The 23,374-nt window shown below is 46.7% G+C and overlaps 1 protein-coding gene across 1 annotated transcript in view; it reads right to left on the reverse strand.

Moving 5' to 3' along the window:
- LOC137653989 (BRCA1-associated ATM activator 1) overlaps window positions 1–23,374 on the reverse strand; it is a 379,147-nt gene that overhangs the window by 300,424 nt on the left and 55,349 nt on the right. The window contains exons 3-4 of the mRNA XM_068387628.1: window positions 22,815–22,941; window positions 1,051–1,163 (exon numbers count right to left, since the gene is read on the reverse strand). Of these exons, the coding sequence (XP_068243729.1) occupies window positions 1,051–1,163; window positions 22,815–22,941 (240 nt within the window). The remainder of the gene's footprint in view (window positions 1–1,050; window positions 1,164–22,814; window positions 22,942–23,374) is intronic.

Here is a 23,374-nt window from a genome sequence, read left to right on the forward strand (position 1 = left end):
ACCATCACTCTTACCTGAACAACCTCCAGAGAAGAATGACAGAGAAGGGTCAGAAGGGAATGTACCAGGAGATTGGGAGAGAAGTTGGGGCTTCTTCAACCACGAAGGAGACCCAAAGGGTGAAGAGTCCCTTTTCTAATTCTTCGTCCTCCTCCTGCCATATGGCTCCCACTGGGGGGATGCCCACTCCAAATACTCACTGCAGGGTGAGACCTGGCTGCAAGAGTGTTTTCTGCAAACCAGTCATAAAAGGTAATTGTCACCAATGACAGTCACTCCCAAACACTCTGGGGAGAGAAAACAGAAAATTAAGTAAGCCAGTACTCCAGTGGTGAGAATAACCGTTCACAACAACAGCTGAAATCAAAGTGGTTTGTAAGTGAGCCGGGGTGTGGGCAGTGCTTTCCCCACTACCGACTGATAACTACCGGTCAGTTGTTTACACCTAATTATAAATTTCAACGGCCATGTACTCCAGCTTCGCTGTTATCTCTCCTATATAAAGGACAAAGGTTTGTATACCTACCGGAACAAACCTGGTTGAACAGATTCAAAAGATATTCCTGAACAATTCACAACATAGGGAATTGAGTACAAATAAAAAATTATAATAAAAACATGGAGGAAAAATTGGAGAAAACATGAAATAAAAACTTTCAAATCAAAATGTAGGTTTAAAGGATTGAATTGTTTATCATTAAGACAGATGAGGAAGGTAATGCTTAGTCTTCTTGACATGCTGGATAATTTTCTATATGGTAAGATCTTTTCAGTTTTTTGAAGGAATAGGACAAAATTTAAGTGAGAATTATTAAAATAATTATGCATTCAATATGTTTGCTCTTCTCTAGATAAGGAAACAAAAGTAAAAACAGAGATATAAAGCATCAAAATATAGCATGCTGAAAATGTTATGGGCATAGTTTTATGGAGAGAATGTTACATTTTCATGATTACCAAATTATCCTACACTATAATAGCCCTCTTGACCTTCACAGATTCATCATGCAGAAATAGGTAGGCAGAAATATGAAAAATGTCTAAACTTACTTGATTACTATCCACAACTAAAAGCATTAATGAGGTAATAACTTTAACTCCTTTTCTTTGAACAAATATGCTGGTACTTCTTAGCGAAGGTAGTAACAGTTTCTCCCAAACTCCTGAAGAAATACAAAAAATACATTATTAGGCTACATCTGAAAACTTATATGACTTAGGAAACAAATCTACGATTTAAACTAAAATTATATTTTTTTCCTCACTCAGCACTTCTCAGTGCAGTACAATTTTTAGTTGTCCCTACATGAATACAAAGACTCGTCATTTTAATGGGGTACGCTCTCAATGAGCTTTTGTTTCAACCATAAAGAGGAGAAGAAAACTAGTAGATAAGGCAACAATGTATGATTGCACTATGTTTCCACCCACTTATCAGCAAGGTGATGCTAGCATCACATTGTCATTTTGCTTTACACCGCCATAGCAATCGGATGTTTCTTTTTTTTCTGAGATCATGACATCTTCTAATGAGTGCTAAACCAGTAATTATAAGAATTTGTGATGGTTTTGAAGGTTTCCCATGCGGCACCTTCGTAAGCCACATAGGGATTAATCACCATCTTTTTTATATGCAGGGAAAAAAGATGTAATGTGGATTTCACTTATAAGGTTCGCAAAATGGCGACTCTCAATGGGGAAAATATGTAACCATCGAAGATGAATGCTGGAAGGATTTGTCCTCCAGCCTTTATAATCTACAAGTAATATTTTAGCCAGGACACCAGCCACCAGTTGAGATGCTACAGCTAGAGTTATTGGGTCCTTTGACTGGCCACACAGTACTATATTCATTCCTTTTCTCTAGTTATGGCTTATTTTCCTTTTGCCTGCACATACAACAAATAGTCTGGACTATTCTTTACATATTCTCCTCTGTCCTCATACACCTGACAACACTGAGATTACCAACAATTCTTTCCTCAAGGGGTTAACTACTGCACTGTATTTCTTCAGTGGCTACTTCCCTCTTGGTAAGGGTAGAAGAGACTCTTTAGCTATAGTAAGCAACTTTCCACGCAGAAGGACAATCCAAAATCAAACCATTGTTCTCCAGTCTTGGGTAGTACCATAGCCTCTGTACCATGGTCTTCCACTGTCTTGGGGTAGAGTTTTCTTGCTTGAGGGTACACTCTGGCACACTATTCTATCTTGTTTCTCTCCCTCTTGTTTCTTTTAAGTTTCTATAGTTTATATATGAAAGATTTGCTTTGGTGTTGTTACTGTTCTTAAAATATGACAAGTTCGTAGATAATTTGTATTTTTACTAACTATACAAACCTTAACTATTTAATAGGGGTATTACTTTTGGCGTAGATGAAATGACGAGCCATTAAAATTTAGCAAGGGTTAACTACCCATACCGCTAGTTAGCAGGGGTAGAGGAGGGTAGCTTGCTACCACCCTCCCTCTCACACCTGTGATTGAGCTCACTTTGCTTGGAGGTAGGACTTCAAGGGGGATAGGGCTGGCGGGTAAGTTCGTTTAAATAGCAAAGGTTTGTATAGTTAGAAAAAATACAAATTATCTACGAATTTGTCATTTGTTCCGTAACTGAAATACAAACCACACTATTTATTAGGGGTGACTCACCCATTAGGTAGGGTGGACGTCCCTGCCAATCTGGCTTTTGGCTTTACCCGGGGGCTCCTTATCTGAGTATATCAGTACTCAAAAATAAGGAGTCCCTGCACCTCACTAAAACCTAGTTACGCAAGGTCCGTAGCCTACACAAGCTGTGTGTTGAGGTATATAAAAAGTGTGACTGTCCCGGTAAAGTTATTCCGAGTTCTTTAGAAGGAAAAACTGTGTAACTAGAACTTTCCCAATACCACCTCGTCAGGGTATGGGGACGCAGCAGTATTAGTCTTAATACAGTAGGGTCCCGAATTATGCGAGAATTTAGTCGATTAATGACTTCATATAAATGGAAAATCGCTTATTTCGAAACACACAACTAACAGAAATAATTCCATTGCGGCCATGGCAACCAGCAATTTGCCTATTCAAATGTGTTTACTACCCATTTCCAATACTTTCTTTGTACTATACTGTATTTCTTTATAATATCAAATTGTTCTTGTAAATAAATCAAACATTTAATATACTTTAAAGTTCTAATAACTTGAAAAATGGTTAAAATTACAACCAGGATAGGTGTAAACACCATATATTTCCCGTTAAAACACGACCCAAAATAGAGACAAATTTTAATGTTTGTCATATCTATTGTATAAGACACCTGGTGAATAGCAAAACCATCACTCTATAGACTAGCTTTTGTTGAATGATTGAAAATCCAGAATTAACAAAACAAAGGCGATTTTATATCATACGTTTCCTAAACACGCCAAAAAGCACAATAAAAAACAACCAATGTTTTGTTTCCGTTTATCTCTGATCATAACGAAGAAACAGACGCAATTACTCATCTGTTAGTTTTTGCATCGACAGCAATCTTATCAGTATTGATTATATGTTGAATTTGTTATTACCAATGTTCTAATTATTTTTTATTAGAACTTTCAAATAAATGAAATGAATGCCATTTATGAAATGTTTTTCTTTATGATGCCGCCTGAAACGGAAACCTTCCAATTGTTTACGCTCCATCTTCGATCATAATAAACGGATTTTGAGCGAAGCGAAAAATCTATTTTTGGGTAAGATGGCCATGTCGTCCTGATGGAAGTTCCTCAAAGGTAGCTTCCTAGGGTATATTACAACTACGGCGATATTCCCAGAGAATTTACCTTAAGGTACCCAGAATTCTAACTCCTGGAGCGAATATCCCTAAAAAAGACCTCAGGGATATCGTAAATATCAGCGGACGTATTCTTGACACGCCACATGGCAATCTATACCCCGAACAGAGTTAACACTTCGTAGGGGTCAAATGGCAAGAAAACGAAAACGATAAGAAAGGGGGGAGCCGTTCGTAAGGCATCTCTCCTCCCCGTTTCGTAAGCGTGCCCTGAGCCGCTCGCGGCGCCATCTGTATTCCTTGTAGCGATACACGAGGTGCTACAGATACCGTATGTAGGGAGGGGTCCTACAGCCCTTTTTCCTTTTTTCTCTCTTTTTTTTTTTTTTTTAAAGGAAAAGGGGCAGGGCGGGTCCATCAGGACGACATGGCCATCTTACCCAAAAATAGATTTTTCGCTTCGCTCAAAATCCGTTTTTTGGGCTCAAGCCATGTCGTCCTGATGGAAGTATACCAGAGCATTACTGTATCTGTGGATTCTCAATACGTGCCGTACTCCTCAGAAATATTTCTTAGTCAGCTCGACTGAGAGACCTAAGATGTTACCGTTATACATCCTTTTACTAACCATAAACCATGATAGCGCTTCCTGCCCCCTACAGGGAGGAGTCCTACTAGACTCTAGAAAAGAACGAAGAGTACATATACCTATGTATGAATCACTCGCAAGCCCATACAATATAGTGGTCTCACTCTATATGAAGTAAAGCATAGTCTGTACAGAACTACAGCATCCAAAAGAAATATCGGCCAGCCCCCTGGTCGAAATTGAATTGGACAAAAAGGTTATATCTGTGTAGGAATAAACTTGCTGCCACTACCGTCTTCTGAGAAGGATGGAGCCCTTTAACCTAAGGAAAGTATAAACCAATGCAACAAGGCTTGCATCAAGGAACAGGCTATTATAGATATCCCCGATTAATATACATAGGCTGAATGCTCAATAACTGAAAAGAAATCAACATAGGTGAAGGAGACGCAAGGTTCCCGAGAACAAGTTTATTGATTAACAATAAATAGACATGGTTACCACAATTATATACATATGATAGGTGGATGACCAACAATTTTGCACAAGTACTGTAGTAAATGGATATATTGTTATCTGAAAGGAAAACAATCGAGTTACTTTTCACGTACCCAGGTATCAAGGTTAAAAGTCCATGTTACTAGCCACTGACATTAGCGTCAAACACTCGGCACACATGTCTGTACTTATGCTACCATCACCATAACGCTGGAACAGTCACTGTGGGCTCCCGGAGCCCTCACTTCTAGTTATAGCAACGCATACAACTATACACTCACCTTGGAATTAAAAGTCCCAATTAAATCCACTGTTCCTCGCAGAGTTAAACAGCAGGGTTAACGACGCAACCAACTGCTACCACAGACCTCTCAAGCTGCTCCACTTGCTTAGCATAGTGGCGAAAGAATACCCTGGAAGACTTCCAGCAGGTATATGAACGAAGGTGTTCAAAATCCATAAAGTTAAAGAAGTTTAAGGATGAAGCAACTTTTCTCGGATCATGACCCGAGGGTGAACTGTCAGGATCCACTCTGCGAATAAAGTATGTAATTTTCGCCCTGAGTTGATTCAAAGATAAATTCGAGCCCGATGTTTCTCCTCTGAATAGTTGACCCCCATGGAAGTCTGAAGTTCTACGAAGATAGACCTTTAGGCATTCTACAGGACATAGAGATGCATCTTCTTTCAGAGGGCAGATTCTCCAGGGACCCCACCTGTTGGTGGGCAACTCGTTCTTAGCGAGAAACGTAGGGTCCGGAAACAGGTTCAGTTCTCCCCCATCCAGGAACTGAACGCGGCCCTCATCTCTCGAGAGGGCTACAATCTCACTAACTCTGGCCCCAGATGCTAGAGCAAAAAGGAAAATAACCTTTTGAGTCAGATCCTTCAGTGCACACTCCTCATTATCCAGTAATGAGGCAAAATGAAGGACTTTGTCTAAAGACCATGAAATAGGCTTTGGAGGAGCTGAAGGTCTAAGTCTGGCGCAGGCCTTCGGGATCTTGTTAAATATCTCATTAGCGAGGTCTACCTGGAAGGCATACAGAATGGGCCTTGTCAGAGCAGACTTACACGTAGAAATCGTGTTAGCTGCCAGCCCCTGTCCGTGGAGGTGGATGAAGAAGGACAGGCAGAAATCCGTCGAGATCTCATGCGGATTCTTGTCTTTGACAAAGGCTACCCATTTTTTCCATGCTGACTCGTACTGCCTCCTAGTAGACTTGCACTTATATTCCTCCAGGAAGTCGATGCTGTCTTTTGAAATTCCGAGCCGCTTCTTCACCGCTAGGGAGAGAAAATCATGAGCTGCAGGGTCCGTGTTTTCTGTAATGAAGCGTAGACAGTCGACTTCTGGACTTGCTGGGACAGAACTGGGTCCGGGAGTGGCAGAAACTTCAGTCGTAGTTCCAGAGCCAGAGGGAACCACACACTGTTCGGCCACTTGTGGGCCACTATTGCTGCTACTCCCTTGAAGGATCTCAGTTTGTTGAGGACCCTCAACATCAGATTGTGAGGGGGAAACAGGTAGATCCTGGACCATTTGTTCCAATCGAGGGACATCGCATCTACTGATTCCGCCAAGGGGTCCTCGTACGGGGACACATATCGCGGCAACTTCTTGTTGTCCTTCGTCGCGAAGAGGTCTATCTGCAGTTCTGGGACTTGACTCGAGATGAAGGAGAATGATCCTGCGTCTAGGGACCATTCCGACTCTATCGGTGTAACCCTGGATAGAGCGTCCGCTGTCACATTGCGGACTCCTTGAAGGTGAACTGCTGACAGGTGCCACTTCTTCTTCTCCGCCAGTCGGAATATGGCCAACATTACCTGGTTGAGAGGTGGGGATCTCGATCCCCGCCGATTCAGACATTTCACAACCACCTCGCTGTCCAGTACCAACCTTATGTGGATCGAGTGACGCGGGGAGACTTTCCTCAGGGTAAGAAGCACTGCCATAGCTTCTAGAAAGTTTATGTGAAAGGTCCCGAATAGCTTGGACCAGGTCCCTTGAACCTTTTTTCGATGAGAGTGACCTCCCCACCCTACCTTTGAGGCATCTGTGTGAATCGTCACTGACGGGGGAGGTGGCTGAAGAGGTACCGACCTCTTTAGACGACTGGCCTGAGAAGAGAACGTAGCCGAAGCGGGACCGGTCTCTTCAAGTCCCTTCGCGCGTTTGATGCAAAGGTTCTCCAAACTCCGGCTGCATCCTTTAGCTGTGCTCTTAGCACTGGGTCTGTTACCGACGCGAACTGAAGAGAGCCCAGAACCCTCTCTTGTTCGCGTCTTGATATCCTCTCGGAAACCAAAAGTCTCTTGACAGACCCCGCTATCTCCTTCCTTTTCGACATCGGGATGGAAAAACGGTGTGACACTAGGTCCCAGTGAATTCCCAATCACTGGAACCTCTGAGCTGGAGAAAGACAAGACTTCTTTCTGTTGATCTTGAATCCTAGATATTCCAGGAACTGAATCACCTGTAGGGAAGCTTGCAAGCATTCCGCTCTGGATGCTGCCCACACCAGCCAATCGTCCAGGTAGGCTACCACCTGGAACCCTTTTAGGCGTAACTGTTTGAGCGCTGCGCTCGCAAGCTTCGTGAAGATCCTTGGGGCTATGTTTAGCCCGAAAGGCATCGCTCTGAAAGCGTAAAGTTTTTGTTGTAGCTTGAATCCTAGGTAGGGGGAGAGACGGCGACTGATTTCAAACGTGCCAATAGGCGTCTGACAAGTCGATGGAGACGGTAAATGCCCTCTTGGGCAGTAAGGCCCTTATGTGTTGTAACGTTAACATCTTGAACTTGTGGTTCACTATGAACTTGTTGAGTGGTGACAAGTCCAGAATGACTCTGAGTTTCCCCGAGTCTTTCTTGGGAACACAAAACAGCCTCCCTTGGAACCTGATGGACTTTACCCTCCGGATCACCTTTTTTTTTTTTTTTTTTCAACAATTCTTGAATGTACTCCTTCAAAACGGGGGTGGAGTGTTGGAAAAATTGAGGGCACGGGGGCGGAGTACTGTACCAACTCCAACCCAGTCCATTTTTGAGCAGGCTGTGGGCCCAGGGATCGAAGGTCCAACGATCCCGAAAATACTGTAATCTCCCTCCTACCGGCAACACTTCACTTTGAGTGCTGTCCTGCAGTCTTGCCTCCTTGGCCGCGACCACCTCTGAATCCTCTTCCTCTAGAGGGGCGTCTAGACGAGCCTCTGGCTGCACCTCTGAGCTTTGCTCGAAACGTGGTCGATTGCCCTTCGAACACTGGATTGAATGCTGGGGATGATGATGACACGGCCTGGGGCACCCATTGGAAGGTGGTCGGGGTCTGGGCTACCATCTGTGGTACCGGAGGCAAAGCTGGTTGTTGCGGCTGTTGTCGTTGCGGTCTGAAAGGCTTGGCTGGGCGGGAAGAAAACCTAGATTTCTTCGCCTTTCCTTTCGGTTGGGGGCCTTCATCAGGGGAAGACTTCCTCTTGAGGGACAGGCCCCACTTAAGGAGAAGATTCCGATTCTCAGTGGCTGCCTTGTCCACCACCTCCTTAACCACCTCACTGGGGAAGAGATCTTTACCCCAGATGCTGGATGAGATGAGTTTCTTTGGTTCGTGCCTCACTGTGGCCGAGGCGAACACAAACTCCCTGCAGGCCCTCCTCGCCTTGACAAAGCTATAGAGGTCCTTTGTCACTGTGGCCAGATGGATCTTGGCCATTACCATGAACATTTCATGCATCTTAGGGTCGCTAGCCATTGTCTCCATGTTTGTCTGGAGAGACATCGAGGCTGCCAGACACTCCTTTGTCTCAAGTTCCCTCCGCAGAAGGAATTCAGACAACTTTGGAAGGTTTTCGCCGAACTGTTGACCTGCAATATCGGCGTCCAACTTCCCAACCGAGAATGTGAGATGGACTTCCTTCCAGTCCTTGTTGTCCAACGGCAAGGCCAAAGACAAGGGCTTGCATTCCTCCAGGGATGGGCATGGTTTGCCAGCCTCTACCGCCTTCAGAACAGCCGCGAACCCTTTCTGCAGAAAGGGGAAGGCCCTAGCCGGAGAGGATACGAAGGAAGGGTGCTTCTTACTTAAAGCAGCAACTTTCGAGTTTGAGAAGCCCCTCTCCTTCAACGCAGACGCTAGTGAAGCTTGAGCCTTGGCGTGGTCCAAGATGATCACCTCCTTCGGTTCCGTCTCCTCCTTTGAGGCCGGCTCCTTCTTCAAACGAACATAACAGTCCGGATAGGCCCCTCTGCTGGGCCAGAATTCCACCTCCTCAAGGGGAACTGAACCCAGCTTCTCCGACATGACGATCTTTCCAACCGTCATCGGCATGTGCTCGGCATACCTCCACGGGTTGGCATCCGAGCACACAGGAAGGTCCTTCACGTTGAGCTTCTTTGGAGGCCCACGTGACGCTGCAATCTTCTGCATCTGGAGCTCCATTGCAGCAGCCTTCTGACTATTCTCCTTCTGCATCTGCTGTATCATAACAACGATGGAAGAGAGAGCTTGTCCCAGCTCTGTTGGAAGAGCGGACGAAGTAGAGGGAATAGGTTCGGGGGCCTGAACCGGAGCGTCTGATGGCACGGCATCCTCTTCCTCCACGACGTTCGGGTCTTGATCCTCGTCCTCGCCTCCTGCGAGGAGGTCCTGTTCAGCACGGTCGGACACGTCCGACATCTTGTCATCCAGCTGGATGTCCTGCATGGCATCCGCGACATCAGCATCCACGGGGATCTGGACGAGAGGGATCTCCGGCCGAGGCTGGGGAACAACAGCGTCAACAGAAGCCTTGGGAAAGAGGTACGCCCTCATCTTCTCACTAGGAAGATAAGGTCCAGAGGTGTTCTTTTGGAAACCCCTTACCCAAACACGGAGCTTCTCCCTCGCTGCGTCCCTTGACTCCGCCGACCTAGGGGATTCAAAAGCCTCAGCTAGCAGGTTAGTACATACCGAACATACCTGCGGATCCCAGTAACGGAGATCATCCTTGGAGGCTGCACAGGCCGCGTGCCTCCTACACGCATCATGCCCGCAAAAGTTCTTACTGCGGACGTTGCAGAAGACGCTACCACACTTCGGATGCTCCTCCTGTAAAAGAAGAAAATTTCCATGAATATCAAGTGAATTTCAATTCACATGTATATACAAGTATGTACAAAAGTATAAAGGAAAGACACATACTTGTGAATCCCACACAATCACCTGTGGAAGCCTACCAGCAATTAAAATCAAATGGTTAGTCTCTGCTAGAATAACCAAAAAGGATATTTCCCGAGGGAAATAGGTGCAGCTCACACCTAAAGTAAGACTTTAACATTCTGGCTAAAGATGAAAAGAATTCTCTTTCCATCCTTGTAAGGCAACACCAAGTGACTGCACAAGGCAACACAAGCATGCTAGAAAATACAGTGTTGTAACCTACTATATCATGGTCTTCCCCGACAAAATACACCATACAGGGAAGTACTGATATAGTACATGGGGTGGCGTGCCAGCCGGCAGTTGGCGGTCAGCACCCCCCCCCCCCACAGATAGGTCTCAAGTATGCAACTTAAGAACACCAAGGTGGGGGAGAACTCTAGTTCCCATGTCTGAGCCGGCCGGCAGTGGTTGCCGGTCTGTAGCTACCCGGGTGGCACCCAGCTGCCGGTCACCACTCTTAGTGGCCAGCAGACAGGGCGAGGTAACACGTCGGCCGGCAGAGGTAAACAACCATGCCGGCCGGCAGCCACACCAGGTAGCGCTCGGCTGCCGGCCGCCACTCATAGCGGCCGGCAGGCGAGCAAGAAGACCGGCCGGCAAAGGTATATAGCCACCGCCGGCCGACAGCAAGAGAACCAGAGAACACCCCCTACCCGACTGCCGGCCACTTAGGCCGGCAGTCGGCAGAGGACAACACACAAGAAGACAACAGAATGGGTGCCGGACTAAGAGGCTATGTGCCTCAAAGCCCGACACCCGAAAGAGTGCTGAGAGGAAGGGGAGACACTAAGTCAGGCTTCCTAACCACTGCTCGCTGTATCTACAGACAGCAGTGGGTGAGGGACCAAGGGAGGACCGGGCAGCACTCAAGATAACAGGGCCTCTGCCGGCCGGCACACTCTGCCGGCCGACAGGGGACCAAGTCAGCTCCCCATCCTAACCTAGGCTAGGTACGGATGTGAGACTGACACAATAGTATAACGGAAAGGACAGAAGGGAAGGACAAAGGGTCCTGTCCAACCTTGCACTGGTTAAGGATCACTCCCGGCTAAGAAAGCCCATCTCAGCCAGGGGAAAATCCGGGGAGGGAGGCCGGCACTACTAGCTGCCTCCCTAAAACCAACGCAAGGAAGGAATCGGTATTCCGGAAAAGGGACACATCCCGTACCCGGAATAGCCATAAGGACAAGTCTGAAGGATCACCGAGCGAAGGGATCATAACTACAGAAACCTTCAAAGGAGATCCAAGGAGGATAAACCTCCTATGCCCGTGTCAGACAGCAAGGGAGACTCTGCCCCATGCCAGACCAACACGGACTCAGACTAAAACACTGCTGTACTGTCCCTCTCTGAGCCAGACAAGCTGGAACAGGAAGGTACAGTACCACCCCAATATAGTTATATTGAAAATTAATTCAAATAAACCACTAGAGTTAAGCCCAAGGCTTAAGCAGAGGGAAAGGGTTGCACCCCTCCCCGAAGAGAAGGGAGCAAACGGGGGAACAATAAAATATCAATAGCCTAAGACAACCTAGCCTAGGCACTAAGAGAATCGATTACCTAAATCACCGAAACTCACTCCAATACCATCTTGGAAACACTCAGTATAAGCTTATATGTATAACGTTGCCTAACGCTTCAATAAAACTATAGTTATCACACTTAGAAGACTAATTATTATGCAGGAAGTACAAGGGCCAAACGACTAGGCTACAAGGACTAGCGTAGGCCAGCCTAGGCAAATCCTTTGCCAGGCGCTATACCACGGCATCATAAAAGAATTCCTAAATAAGCTAAGCAGCTAATTTATTAAAGCGAAAGGGGCTGGGAACGTCGCTCTTGCTAACCAAATAAATCCTATTCTAGCGAGCGACAGCGTCCAGGACGCCTCCAGCAGGCAACAGCTCTTGTATCAAAGATAACTCTTTTAATTACTTTAATTTTAACCAAGAGCCTACATTTATACATAAAGGAAATGGTACTCAACTTATCCGAAGCAGAAGAAGTTGGAGAAAGCATAATTGAGAGAGTAAATCCAAGATATTGGTAGAAAACACAGGGAAAACACCGAGTTGTATAGCTACGCAAAAAGGAATACAGATGGCGCCGCGAGCGGCGCAGGGCACGCTTACGAAACGGGGAGGAGAGATGCCTTACGAACGGCTCCCCCCTTTCTTATCATTTTCGTTTTCTTGCCATTTGACCCCTACGAAGTGTTAACTCTGTTCGGGGTATAGATTGCCATGTGGCGTGTCAAGAATACGTCCGCTGATATTTACGATATCCCTGAGGTCTTTTTTAGGGATATTCGCTCCAGGAGTTAGAATTCTGGGTACCTTAAGGTAAATTCTCTGGGAATATCGCCGTAGTTGTAATATACCCTAGGAAGCTACCTTTGAGGAACTTCCATCAGGACGACATGGCTTGAGCCCAAAAAACAAACGAATGCATTAAATACACATGATCTAAGTCATAACTGATGATATTACAAACATTTAGTAAACATGTTATTACAAATATTTTACTTACCGTATCCATATAAATTCCTAAATTCGTAGCAAAGCTGGAAATTTTTTTTTCCTTATGCGTTTAATCCACAATAGCAAACTGCCGCTAATGACAGAGTGATAACTTACGATAATTCTAAACTGTTACGAAAGATAATTGTCCTTTCCATATCCAAAATACTTTTCCTAACTTCAGTTATAAGTCAACTTGTACCCACCTCAATTATGGATCCATATGCAAAAAAGGTAAAAGAAGAAAGTACTAGGCCTATTTTTAAAGTCACCGAACAATTAGGTTACCGCTATAACGTTCGATGTGAGAGAGAGAGAGAGAGAGAGAGAGAGAGAGAGAGAGAGAGAGAGAGAGAGAGGGATGGTTTTAAAGTACTAAACAATAAATATGATAGGTTATAACACATTGGTGTTTATGTAATATTAACTGTATAGATGGTTTGAATAAGTTAAGAAATGGTGTAAACAATTCTTTGTTATTGTATTCGCGCGGAAGCTAGACATCAGCTGATGTGATCACAGCCAAAAGTAAAACAAAAATAAGTTAGCAATACTCGATTTTTAAAACACACCCGAAATTTAACAACATAAGTACATGTTTTATTATAGCGCAATTGACATTTAAAGAGTAAAAATTTTCTGGAATAGAATGGTGTTTCCTAAAAAATAGTGGTTTGCGGACGAAATCGGTTACCGTATTTTAAGCTATGATTGAAATGGATGTATACACGGTATAATTTTTTCGTTTTGTATTTAATTGACACTTCAAGAAAACCGATTTTGGTTTCTTCATCTATTTGTAAGTATTGTATAACGAGAGAGAGAGAGAGAGAGAGAGAGAGAGAGAGAGAGAGAGAGAGAGAGAGAGAGAGAGAGAGAGAATCAGCTGTTGTACTTGAATGCCGTGTTTTTGTTTCGTGTACCCCCTGAAGCGAGGAATTGATCGCCACAACTAACAATATTCATGTTAATTTCATTCTTAAACTCAAGTTGCCATATGTGAACTATGGTTTTATCTCTTACGGAGAGAGAGAGAGAGAGAGAGAGAGAGAGAGAGAGAGAGAGAGAGAGAGAGAGAGAGAGAGAGGGGGGGGGATTTCTGCCATCAAATCTCTCTCTCTCTCTCTCTCTCTCTCTCTCTCTCTCTAGATTTTATTTTACCGTCTACTCTACAAAACCAATGTTTGCAAATCAAATGTATACTGTTTAAAATATGACAAAATATTGACGACTCGTTACCGAAGTTTAGGCTATTCACTGCCGATAAACGAACCCAGTCTACTCGTGAAAACCTTGAACGCCCAGAGGAAAAATAAGGCTTTTAAATATACTGTACTAAACAAAAATAATGCTTTAATATACCATCATTAACACTACCATTACAATTATCGTAAGGTTGGAGAAAGATAAAGATTGCCGAGAACGTAACCACATTTCTGTTTACATTTTGTCAGCTGGACTCGCACAGTTAACAGTTGATTTCATTGTTGATGTGGAATTTTATCCTTAAATAGGCTATTCATTATGAAATTATGTTAATGAAATGTAATGTTAATATTGTTTTGTAACATTTATTATAAATCACCGTATTTAGGGCTACCAATATACTTAAAAAGACAATAGATTTGATACATTTTGTAGTGCTTGACTCGCGAACTTTGAACAGCCTCGCAGATACAGAAAATTTATTTTTGAAAAATAGCGATCGCGGAAAAGGGGAATCGTGTAATTCGAACACGCTTAATTCGGGACCCTACTGTACTACGTACACAAGGGAGCATGGTTTACCTGCAGTGGTTTGAGGTTAGCTGTGCAGTGAACCCAGGATGCTGCTTTCCCCAACGGAGGGGAGAATGAAGAAAAGAATAAGAGCCTGTGATACCTTTTCATTCATGCAGACTAAAACCGGATAACAATGCCCTCAACCTTCTGCTACTTATCCAATAAGGAGCTTGAGGTTTTAAACCAGCTGTTGTGCAGCCACCACAGGACCGATAGGGAACGTATCGAGTCTCCTGTGGGTCGTGTCTTGAAGGTAGTGAGATGTGAATGTGGTCTGATGATTCCACACCCCAGCTTGAAGAACCTGCGTCACTGAGAAGTTTCTCTTGAATGCCAGGGATGTAGCTATGCCAATGATATAATGAGCTCTGGGTCGACGTCAATGGAGGAGGGTCTGGATTCAATGTATGGTCTATGACCTTGCGAATCCATGCTGAGATGGTGTTCTTGGTGACCCTCCTCTTGGTTCTTCCTGTGCTGACGAATAGTGCAGGCACACGGGGACGGGCTGCGGTTGTTCTTTAAACATACAGCCTCAAACTCCTCACTGGGCATAGTAAGAGATGGTCTGGGTCATCTATTACAATACAGAGACTAGAAATCCAAAAGGAGTCGAATCGTGAATCCGCTACTCCCGGGTTCTGAGTCTTAGCAATAAACTTAGGGACGAAGCTGAACATTACAACTCCCCATCCCCTTAAATGGGCGATGTCGTATGAGAGACCATGAATTTCACTGACTCGCTTGGCTGAAGTCAAAGCTAGCAGGAATACCGTCTTCCAAGTCAAGTGGCGATCGGTTGCCTGGCATTAATGGTTCATAGGGAGGTCTCTTAAGAGACCTGGGAACTCGAACAACGTTCCATGGGGGAGGTCTCACTTCTGACTGAGGACAGGTAGGTTCATAACTCCGTATGAGTAAAGAAGGTTCAAGCGATAAAAAAATGTCAATTCCTTTAAGTCTATAAAGGCGATGCTTAAGGCTGAGCGATAACCTTTAACTGCCGAAACTGACAGGCGCATTTCTTCACTCAAATACACGAGAAACTCCGCTATTGCTGGAATGGTGGCATTGAAAGGAGAGATACCCCTTCCATGACACCAACCACAGAAGACTTTCCACTTTGCCAGATACACGGCTGCTGATGACTTACGCAGGTATCCAGACATCCTAGTCGCAACTTGTTGCGAAAATCCTCTCTGAGAGAGGAGATGCTGGATAGTCACCAGGCGTGAAGTCGTAGTGAAGCTACAGCTTTGTGGAATGTGTTGGCCATGTGGTTGTTTGAGTAGATTGTGTCACAGAGGGAGTTCTCTTGGGCAGTCCGTTGGGAGCTGCAGAATGTCTGGAAACCATTCTGCGTGATGCCATAGCGGAGCTATGAGGGTCACTGAAATATTGACCGATGTTCTGGCCTTGTTGAGTACCCTCCTCATCAGACAGAACGGGGGAAAAGCGTAAATGTCGATGTTGTCCCACCGTTGTTGGAATGCATCCTGCCAGAGAGCTTTGGGGTCTGGGACAGGGGAACAATACAGCGGGAGCCTGAAATTCACGGCCGTTGCAAAGAGGTCCACAGTCGGAGACCCCCACAAAGTCAGGACTTTGTTGTCTACTACATGATCCAAAGACCACTCAGTACTCACTATCTGAGATGCACATTCCTTTTGCCCGGAATGAAGCGTGCAGATAGTGGCATCGAGTGGATTTCGGCCTGTATCAGTATCTCTACTGCTAGATGGGACAGATGCTGCGAAAAAGTACCTCCTTGCTTGTTGATGTAAGCCACTACTGTGGTGTTGTCGCTCATCACCACCACTGAGTAGACCGCGAGGAACTGTTGGAACTGTTGAAGGGCCAGAATGACAGCCTTCATCTCTAGTAGATTTATGTGGAGGTACTCTTCTGACTCTGACCAGAGGCCTGAGGTCGTGTGGTGCAGCACGAGGGACCCCCACCCTTTTTTTTTTGAAGCGTCTGAGAATAGCATCAAATCCGGAGGGAAGGACAGGAAGATCCACTCCCTTTCGTAGGTTCTCGTCTGCCACCCGCCACTGGAGGTCCGTCAGTTCCGCTGATCCTATGGGGTCTGGGGAATCGCGAGGCTGATTCCACCGGGACTTGAGCCGCCACTGGAGGGATTTCATCCTGAGGCGACCATTGGGAACTAGACGGGTTAATGATGAAAGGTGACCGAGGAGACGTAACCTCGTTTGGGCTGGAAGTTCTTCTCGTATGAGAAAAGGTCTTGCAACCTTTCTCAGCCTTGTTATCCTGTCGTCTGATGGGAAGGCTTTGTGGAGATTGGTGTCTAATATCATGCCTAAGTATACCAGTCTCGGCCTAAGAAGCAGGGATGACTTCTCAAGATTTACCATAATCTCCAGATCTTGGCAAAGTCTCAGAAATTTGTCTCGGTGTTGAAGAAGGGTTGACACAGAGTCTGCTAGGGTTAGCCAGTCGTCCAGATATCGGAGGAGACGGATGCCAATCCTGTATGCCCAAGATGACACTAGGGCAAACACTCTGGTGAAAACTTGAGGTGCTATGGAAATACCGAAGCACAGCACCTTGAACTGGTACTTCCTGTTGTCTAGGCTGAATCTTAAGTACTTCCTTGAAGACGGATGGACTGGGATCTGGAAGTACGCGTCCTTTAGGTCCAGTGAACACATGAAGTCCTGAGGTCTTACCGCTAGTCTGACCGTGTCTGCCGTCTCCATACTGAACAGAGTTTGTTTGACAAACTTGTTCAGGGCTGAGAAGTTGATGACTGGTCTCCAGCCTCCAGACACCTTTCTTACAAGAAAGAGTCTACTGAAGAAGCCTGGGGACCAATCGAGGACCTCTTGGAGAATGCCCTTCTTCAACAGGGTCTGGACTTCTGCCCGAAGGGCCTGTCCCCTTGCCGATCTCATGGCAAGGGAGTCTATTGACAATGGATTCCTGGTCAGGGGAGGGAGAGATGTTATGAACGGGACGTGATATCCTGCACGAATCACGGAGATTGTCCAGAAATCGGCCCAGAGTTGCTTCCACCTGTCTGAGCAACTTTGTAGGCATCACCCCCACTGGTGGAAATGCAGGGGGAGTGCCTATCCTAACGTTTGCGGCCTCGGCCGCTCCCTCTAGGATTCTTTCCTCCCCTGAAAGACTTTTTGCCTTTCCTGTCCTTGACAGGAAAGGACTTATTAGACACTGATGTCTTCGCTGCTGGTTTCGTCGTCACGATCTTGGTTGGACGGGACTGCTGAGGTGCTGAAGGTTTATAGGGCTTGGATGTTAAAGCCCTATGGAGGAGGGAGTCTTGGTGAGACTTCTTCCACCTCTCAGCAGTAAGTTCCACGTTCTTAGGCTCAAACAGGTGGGGCCCCTCTAAGCAGGAATGTCTGAGCCTATTTATCTCGACGCTGGGGACCTGTTGGTGGAACCTCTCGGACACTGCATCACGACTTTTCAAGATAGTGTTTGCCCACAAGTTCAAAACTTAATGGGCAAGTAACTCGATCATGTGAGTGCCTGAGAGGAGAAAGGTCTCCATTGCCTACCTGGTACGCTCCTTGGAAAAATACTCGGATCGTACCAGGATTCCCAAGGTCCCTAACCAGATGTCCAGCCACGAAGTAGCTTGTCTCGCATACTTAGGGACCTTTTCCTGGTTAAGGACTTCGGCTGCCGAGAACGAGACTTACCGGTTGGAGAGTCTCTCAAGAGGGACTCCCCTGGTTAGCTCTTCCAGAGAGTGGTAGAGTGGAAGAGTTGAACTGGGCTACTCCAGGATCTCAATGTACCTCCTCTGCTGTACACGGGGAGGTGGGAGGAGCTTGTTCGTAGAGCCGGTACGGTTGGAGGAGGCAAACTCGGAGAGCTGTTGGGCGATCTTGTCCCTGATACTCTTCAACCCTTGAGACCAGGCCAGTACTGCACTGGTCTTTGAGGGTTTCTGAGTGCCAAAGACACGGTCTCTTTGCCCTCTCGAGGGGGTATCTCTGAGTCGAAAAACTCATTGAGAACCCTCATTAGTCAGAATCTACCAGAATGCATGTTCTCACTCTTGTTGGTCTCCTCCTGATCTTGGACTTGCAGCAAAGTCTTCTTCTGTCCCAAAGAGCTCTTCTTGGGGTGAGTCGCGGACATTCCTCGAGTGGCTGGCTGTCTCCGGTCTATTCCTGGTGAAGGACTTTGGCAGAGTCTTGGAGTCTTTGGACTCCTTGCAAGGAAGGAAGACTCTAACATCGAAACCTGAGTGCTGTGTCCCTCCTGATCTCTGATTGAGGGGAACTCTCCATGTGAAGGGAGGTTTCCTCCAACAGTGGGATGGAGGAGTGCCTCTCCTCACGCGATTCCCTTGGTGAAGGATGGTCTTCATCAGACAGGAATGGAGAGTATCCCTGGGGAGATACTGGAGGGACTAGCCTTGATGGTCTGCACGGAGTCAGCTTCACTTCGGGGAAGTGACCGCGTCGGAAACTTCTCTTTTCCTCTCCAAAGGGGTAGAGGAAGCCATGGTTTCGTGTCGTGAGTCCAGAGCTATAGGCTGCTCTGACGAGTGGTTGGAAAGGACAGGCTTGAATGCCTGTGTTACTGCTCTAACTAGGGTACTGAACCAAGGCTGCCTACTGACTGAGGCACTGCCAGACAGATCCCCTGAAGGGAAAGGGACCGAAGGTTCCCTACGAGGAGTTACCGTAATAGGTGGGTCCGCCTTAGAAGGCAGTTTAGGGATCCTGAACTCCTCTGCTGGTGCCTGTTTCCCTTCTCCCGCAGGGCGCACTGGAATTTTGTGGGGAGGAGAATGAGGCGATGGTGACCTTGCCGGTTGTTGTTCCTACGCCCGTGCGTGGAAGAATACTGGCGCGGGCGCGCAGGAGAGTATTGGCGTGCATGCACAGGTGAAAATTGGTGCGCAGGCGAGTGGTGGCCCGTACGCATGTCCTGGTGCGTGCGCGCAGGAGACCTGGCACCCAGGAGAGCGCTGGCGTGCAGGTGAGCGCTGGATTACGCATGTTGTTTTACCTGCCGAGTGTTGGCGCGCAGAATAATGGTGCGCAGGAACTCGTTGATGCACAGGTGAGTACTGACGCTCGGGAGCGCGCTGGTGCGCAGTAGAGAATTGGCACACAGGAGAGCGCTAATGTGCAGGAGATAATTGGCGCACAGGCTGGCGCGCAGAAGATCGCTGGCGCACAGGAGAGCACGGGCGTGCAGGTGAGTGTTGGCGCACAGGAGGGCGCTGGCGCACAGGAGAGCGCTGGCACGCAGGAGGGCGCTGGCTTGTAGGAGATCGTGGGCGCGTAGGCGCAGAGTGCGCAGAAGATTGCTGATGCGCAGGAGAGCGCTGGCGCGCAGGAGATCGTGGGCATGCAGCAGTGCGCTGGCGCGTGGGCGACCCTGGGCATGTGAGCGCAGGCTGCCCAGGTGAACGTGAGCACATGGGCGCAGGGCGCGCAGGAGAGCGTTGGGGCAATGGCGCATGATGTTACACCCTTCTATGAGGGCGAGCAGGTGAAGGAGCGCCCCGAAGCGCTGAAGAGAGCTGACAACCTGTCTGACGAGCTGCTGGTGAGCGCTGATGTCCTGTAGGTTGGCGAGCTGCAGGGGGATGGCGCGCAGCTGCGCACTTTGGTAGAGCCTCAAGAGGCTTTACCGGTGACAGGAACAGTGATGGAAGGTTGGCAGGTCTGATGGGTGGATAATCGGGAACTGGGATGTGCCCTTTGTAAGGGCGAGCATCCACCGAAGGGGTTCACGAACGATCCGCAGAGAGGTCCACGACCGAAGTCACAGGACTAGGAGCAGCAGCAGTGACGATCGATGGTCAGATGACTGCAGCGGAGGCTCCTCTGCAGGGGACGGCTGCGACGACGATGAACCAAAGAGGCACCTCTGGAGACCTCTAAGGCGGAGTGGAGGACGAGATTTCTGCGCGAAGGCTCCCTCTGCGGGCCATTGGATCAGCAAGCTGATCATGCGCCGCAGCAGTACTCCAAAGAGGAGTCTCTATGAGTGAACTCCCCCGAGGGAAAGAAACAATTTCAGGAGAGACAGACGTTGGACTTAGTTTCCCCCTTAAAGGATGTTCAGGAACGGGGGAAACTAAATCGGCAGCGCCTGCTGGAGAGTCTGGAGGGGCATAGGAGTTGGATGATATCACATGTGACACCTCTGACCATGGAAAGAAGCATTAGCTTCCCCACCTGGCATGTCTGGCACCGGCCTAACTGCTACAGCCTTTGCCAGGCGCTCATCCTTCGGGGCGCCAGGCTGCTTCGTTACTTCCCTCAGTCGTCCGTTCTGTGTCAAATGCATATCATTTCGGGAATCATCACCGCAAAGCCTGCAGGGAACAGGTGAAGCAGTCGGTCTAGATGACCTATGCGAGGGCGAACGACGAGGCGCCGACGAGGGGTGAGAAGGCAAGTGCCTAGCTGGTGAACACCTAGCTGGTGAACGCATGGCTGGCGAATACCGAAGAAATGGTGACCAGCGAGCTCTTGGAGAGACTCGATAGTCAGACAAATGATGCTCATGCATCTGATGGTAGCGAGACCATTGATCATCTCGTATGGAGTGAGGGTCTCTTGGTGATGAGTGACGATCACAAACCACCAGGCTATGGTCACAAGGTGACGGGTGTTCCTCCGAAGACGGGTGATGAGTAGCTAGTGATTCACGCCCAGCTGACGCGCAGCGAGCAGCTTGCGAGTCATGCGTAGCTGACGGATGATGAACAGCTGACATGTGATGAGAGCCCAAAAGGTCAGCGTGACGGTCCTTGACAGGACTGAATAGACGTCTCCTTACAACAGGGGGGAAGAACGTCCAGGGTGTTGAGAAGTTGAAATTTCCGAAACCTGACAAACCCCTGAAGGGGAACGTCTATGAGGTTCCTCCGGTGAGGGAACCTGACCTGATAGAGTCACAGGTGACATGCATTGGTCTCTGGAAGGTCACAGGAACACATGATCTCTGGGAGTTCTCACTCGCGAGTGATAGATGACCGACCGAAGGTGAGACTCGCCTCAGATATTGTTCCACCACCGACGGAAGAGTCAGCTCAGCAAGGGAAGGAGCGCTGTCTTTGGTATCAGCAGCATCAAAAAGAGATGGCAAAGCAGAAAAAGCTGCCGCAACTCCGGGGTCGTCAGGGGCTGCACTCGACAGAGAAGGATCCTCCACCACCGATGAAGCAGATATTCGCTTCCTCTCAGCACCTAGCTGAAGGAGCTCCAGTTGAGCCTCCTTCAACAGGGGACCAGCTAAATCTAGCGATGGCCAAACCTGAAACAAGTCATAAAAAGAGCAGTCACTCCTCAGGGTAAAGGACAGAACTGTTTCTCCAGGGGAAACAGTACTGTCCCTTGATCCCTGAGGTTGACGTGGGGTTAAGAAGTCTGGGCTACTACTCAGCCATTCCCAAGGGGAGATTGATTGAGAAGCAGCTTTGGGAAGAGATCGAAGGTTCAAAAAAGAAGTCCGAGACTTCTTCGACTTGAGGAAGACCCTAAAGGCAAAGGATCTCTCTTGGACTTCTCTTTGCACCAACGCAAAAACCTCTCCCACTGGAAAGTAGACTCCTCCAGGCATTCAGGAAAGTGTTGTTTCAATCACACCGCTGATCTCTACAGGACAGACACTGGTGGTATGGGTCTGTCTCAATGGAGGACATAAAGGTATCGCAAGAGCGGCCCTCAGGTCTCGGACAAGTGCGCATTAGGCCGGCTAAGAAGAGCACACAAACATTCTGTAAAAAAAAAAAGCGTTATTAAGGGAATTTTCTATATTTATTTCAATATTCCAAGTCAAATGGCAAGCCAATGGAGGAAGAGGGCGGCAATGTCCGCACTCTACTCGATCCAAAAGCAAAGTGGGTACTCAACCCAGGTGTGAGAGTGAGTAGGGTAGCTGGCTACCCCCACCCCTTACGCTAACTAGCAGTTGGGGTGGTTATCCCTCGCTAAAAATCTTATGGCTCATCTTTCAACTACTCTGAAAATAATATCCCTATAAAAAGCGAGGGTTTGCATGAAGTGATGGAACAAAGCTTTAATGGCTAGTTTCCGCTTAGCCAAAAATAACAAATAGCATAAATCAAAAGGATTCTACACGTAGGTTACTTTATTTCATGGAGCTTCCAGCTTTACATGGATGAGTTTTTTTATTATAAATAACCTTGCAAAATAAAGTAAATACGACAAAACTGTTATTGATTAAAATTTCTTAGTTATGGTTATCAAATGGTATCCAGATACAAGAAATGCATGCATTAGTACGTAATTACATAATATGCTGTACCCATTTACAAGCAGCGTTGGGATTTATAAGGGTCATGTGAAAGCATGTAGTTTTGACTTCAGGAACTATGAATAAACACATCCCACGCATAATGAATCATAATGAATTATACTATATACCCTCTATTTGAAACAGTGACCATAAAAACTAGTTACTCTACACTATACCATTCACCAAAATCCAGGAAAGTCCACTTTCATGATTAAGGAGGGCCCCTAAAAGGTCCAAAGCAGCAGATGTTAGAGCTGGATTATTTCTCAGGTTGGGCCAGATGACATAAAACTCCATCAGGACCTAAGCAACAAAAAAAAAAAATAGAATGACAAATTAATTCTTATCAGTTACTTCATGGTTTCACACAGTAAAGTTAAATTATTTTTCCCTATCACTCCTCTTCACATTGAAAGCACATTTGATTAAAATTTCTAGTCTTTCATTAGCCATGTGATCTTTCAATAACTCTATAAGCATAAACAATCTTTCTACTTAGATGTGCATGTTTCTTTGTTCCTAGCAGTCATTCAAAATGTTATTTGCCTTCCTTTGGGCACTCTGAACTTTACTAAATTCATGCAAACCTCAATCTGTACACACCCCGGTACTGTTAAATAAGAGTATGTACTGTATTATTTCCATGAAGCTACAGCAGATGTTAAATCGTTCACAAAGTATCCACATACGGACAGGTGTATGTGGGGATACACCCACCCACCTGCCTGACTAAGTC

This window comes from Palaemon carinicauda, chromosome 1 (assembly GCF_036898095.1).
Source record: "Palaemon carinicauda isolate YSFRI2023 chromosome 1, ASM3689809v2, whole genome shotgun sequence".
Taxonomy (NCBI): Eukaryota; Metazoa; Arthropoda; class Malacostraca; order Decapoda; family Palaemonidae; genus Palaemon; species Palaemon carinicauda.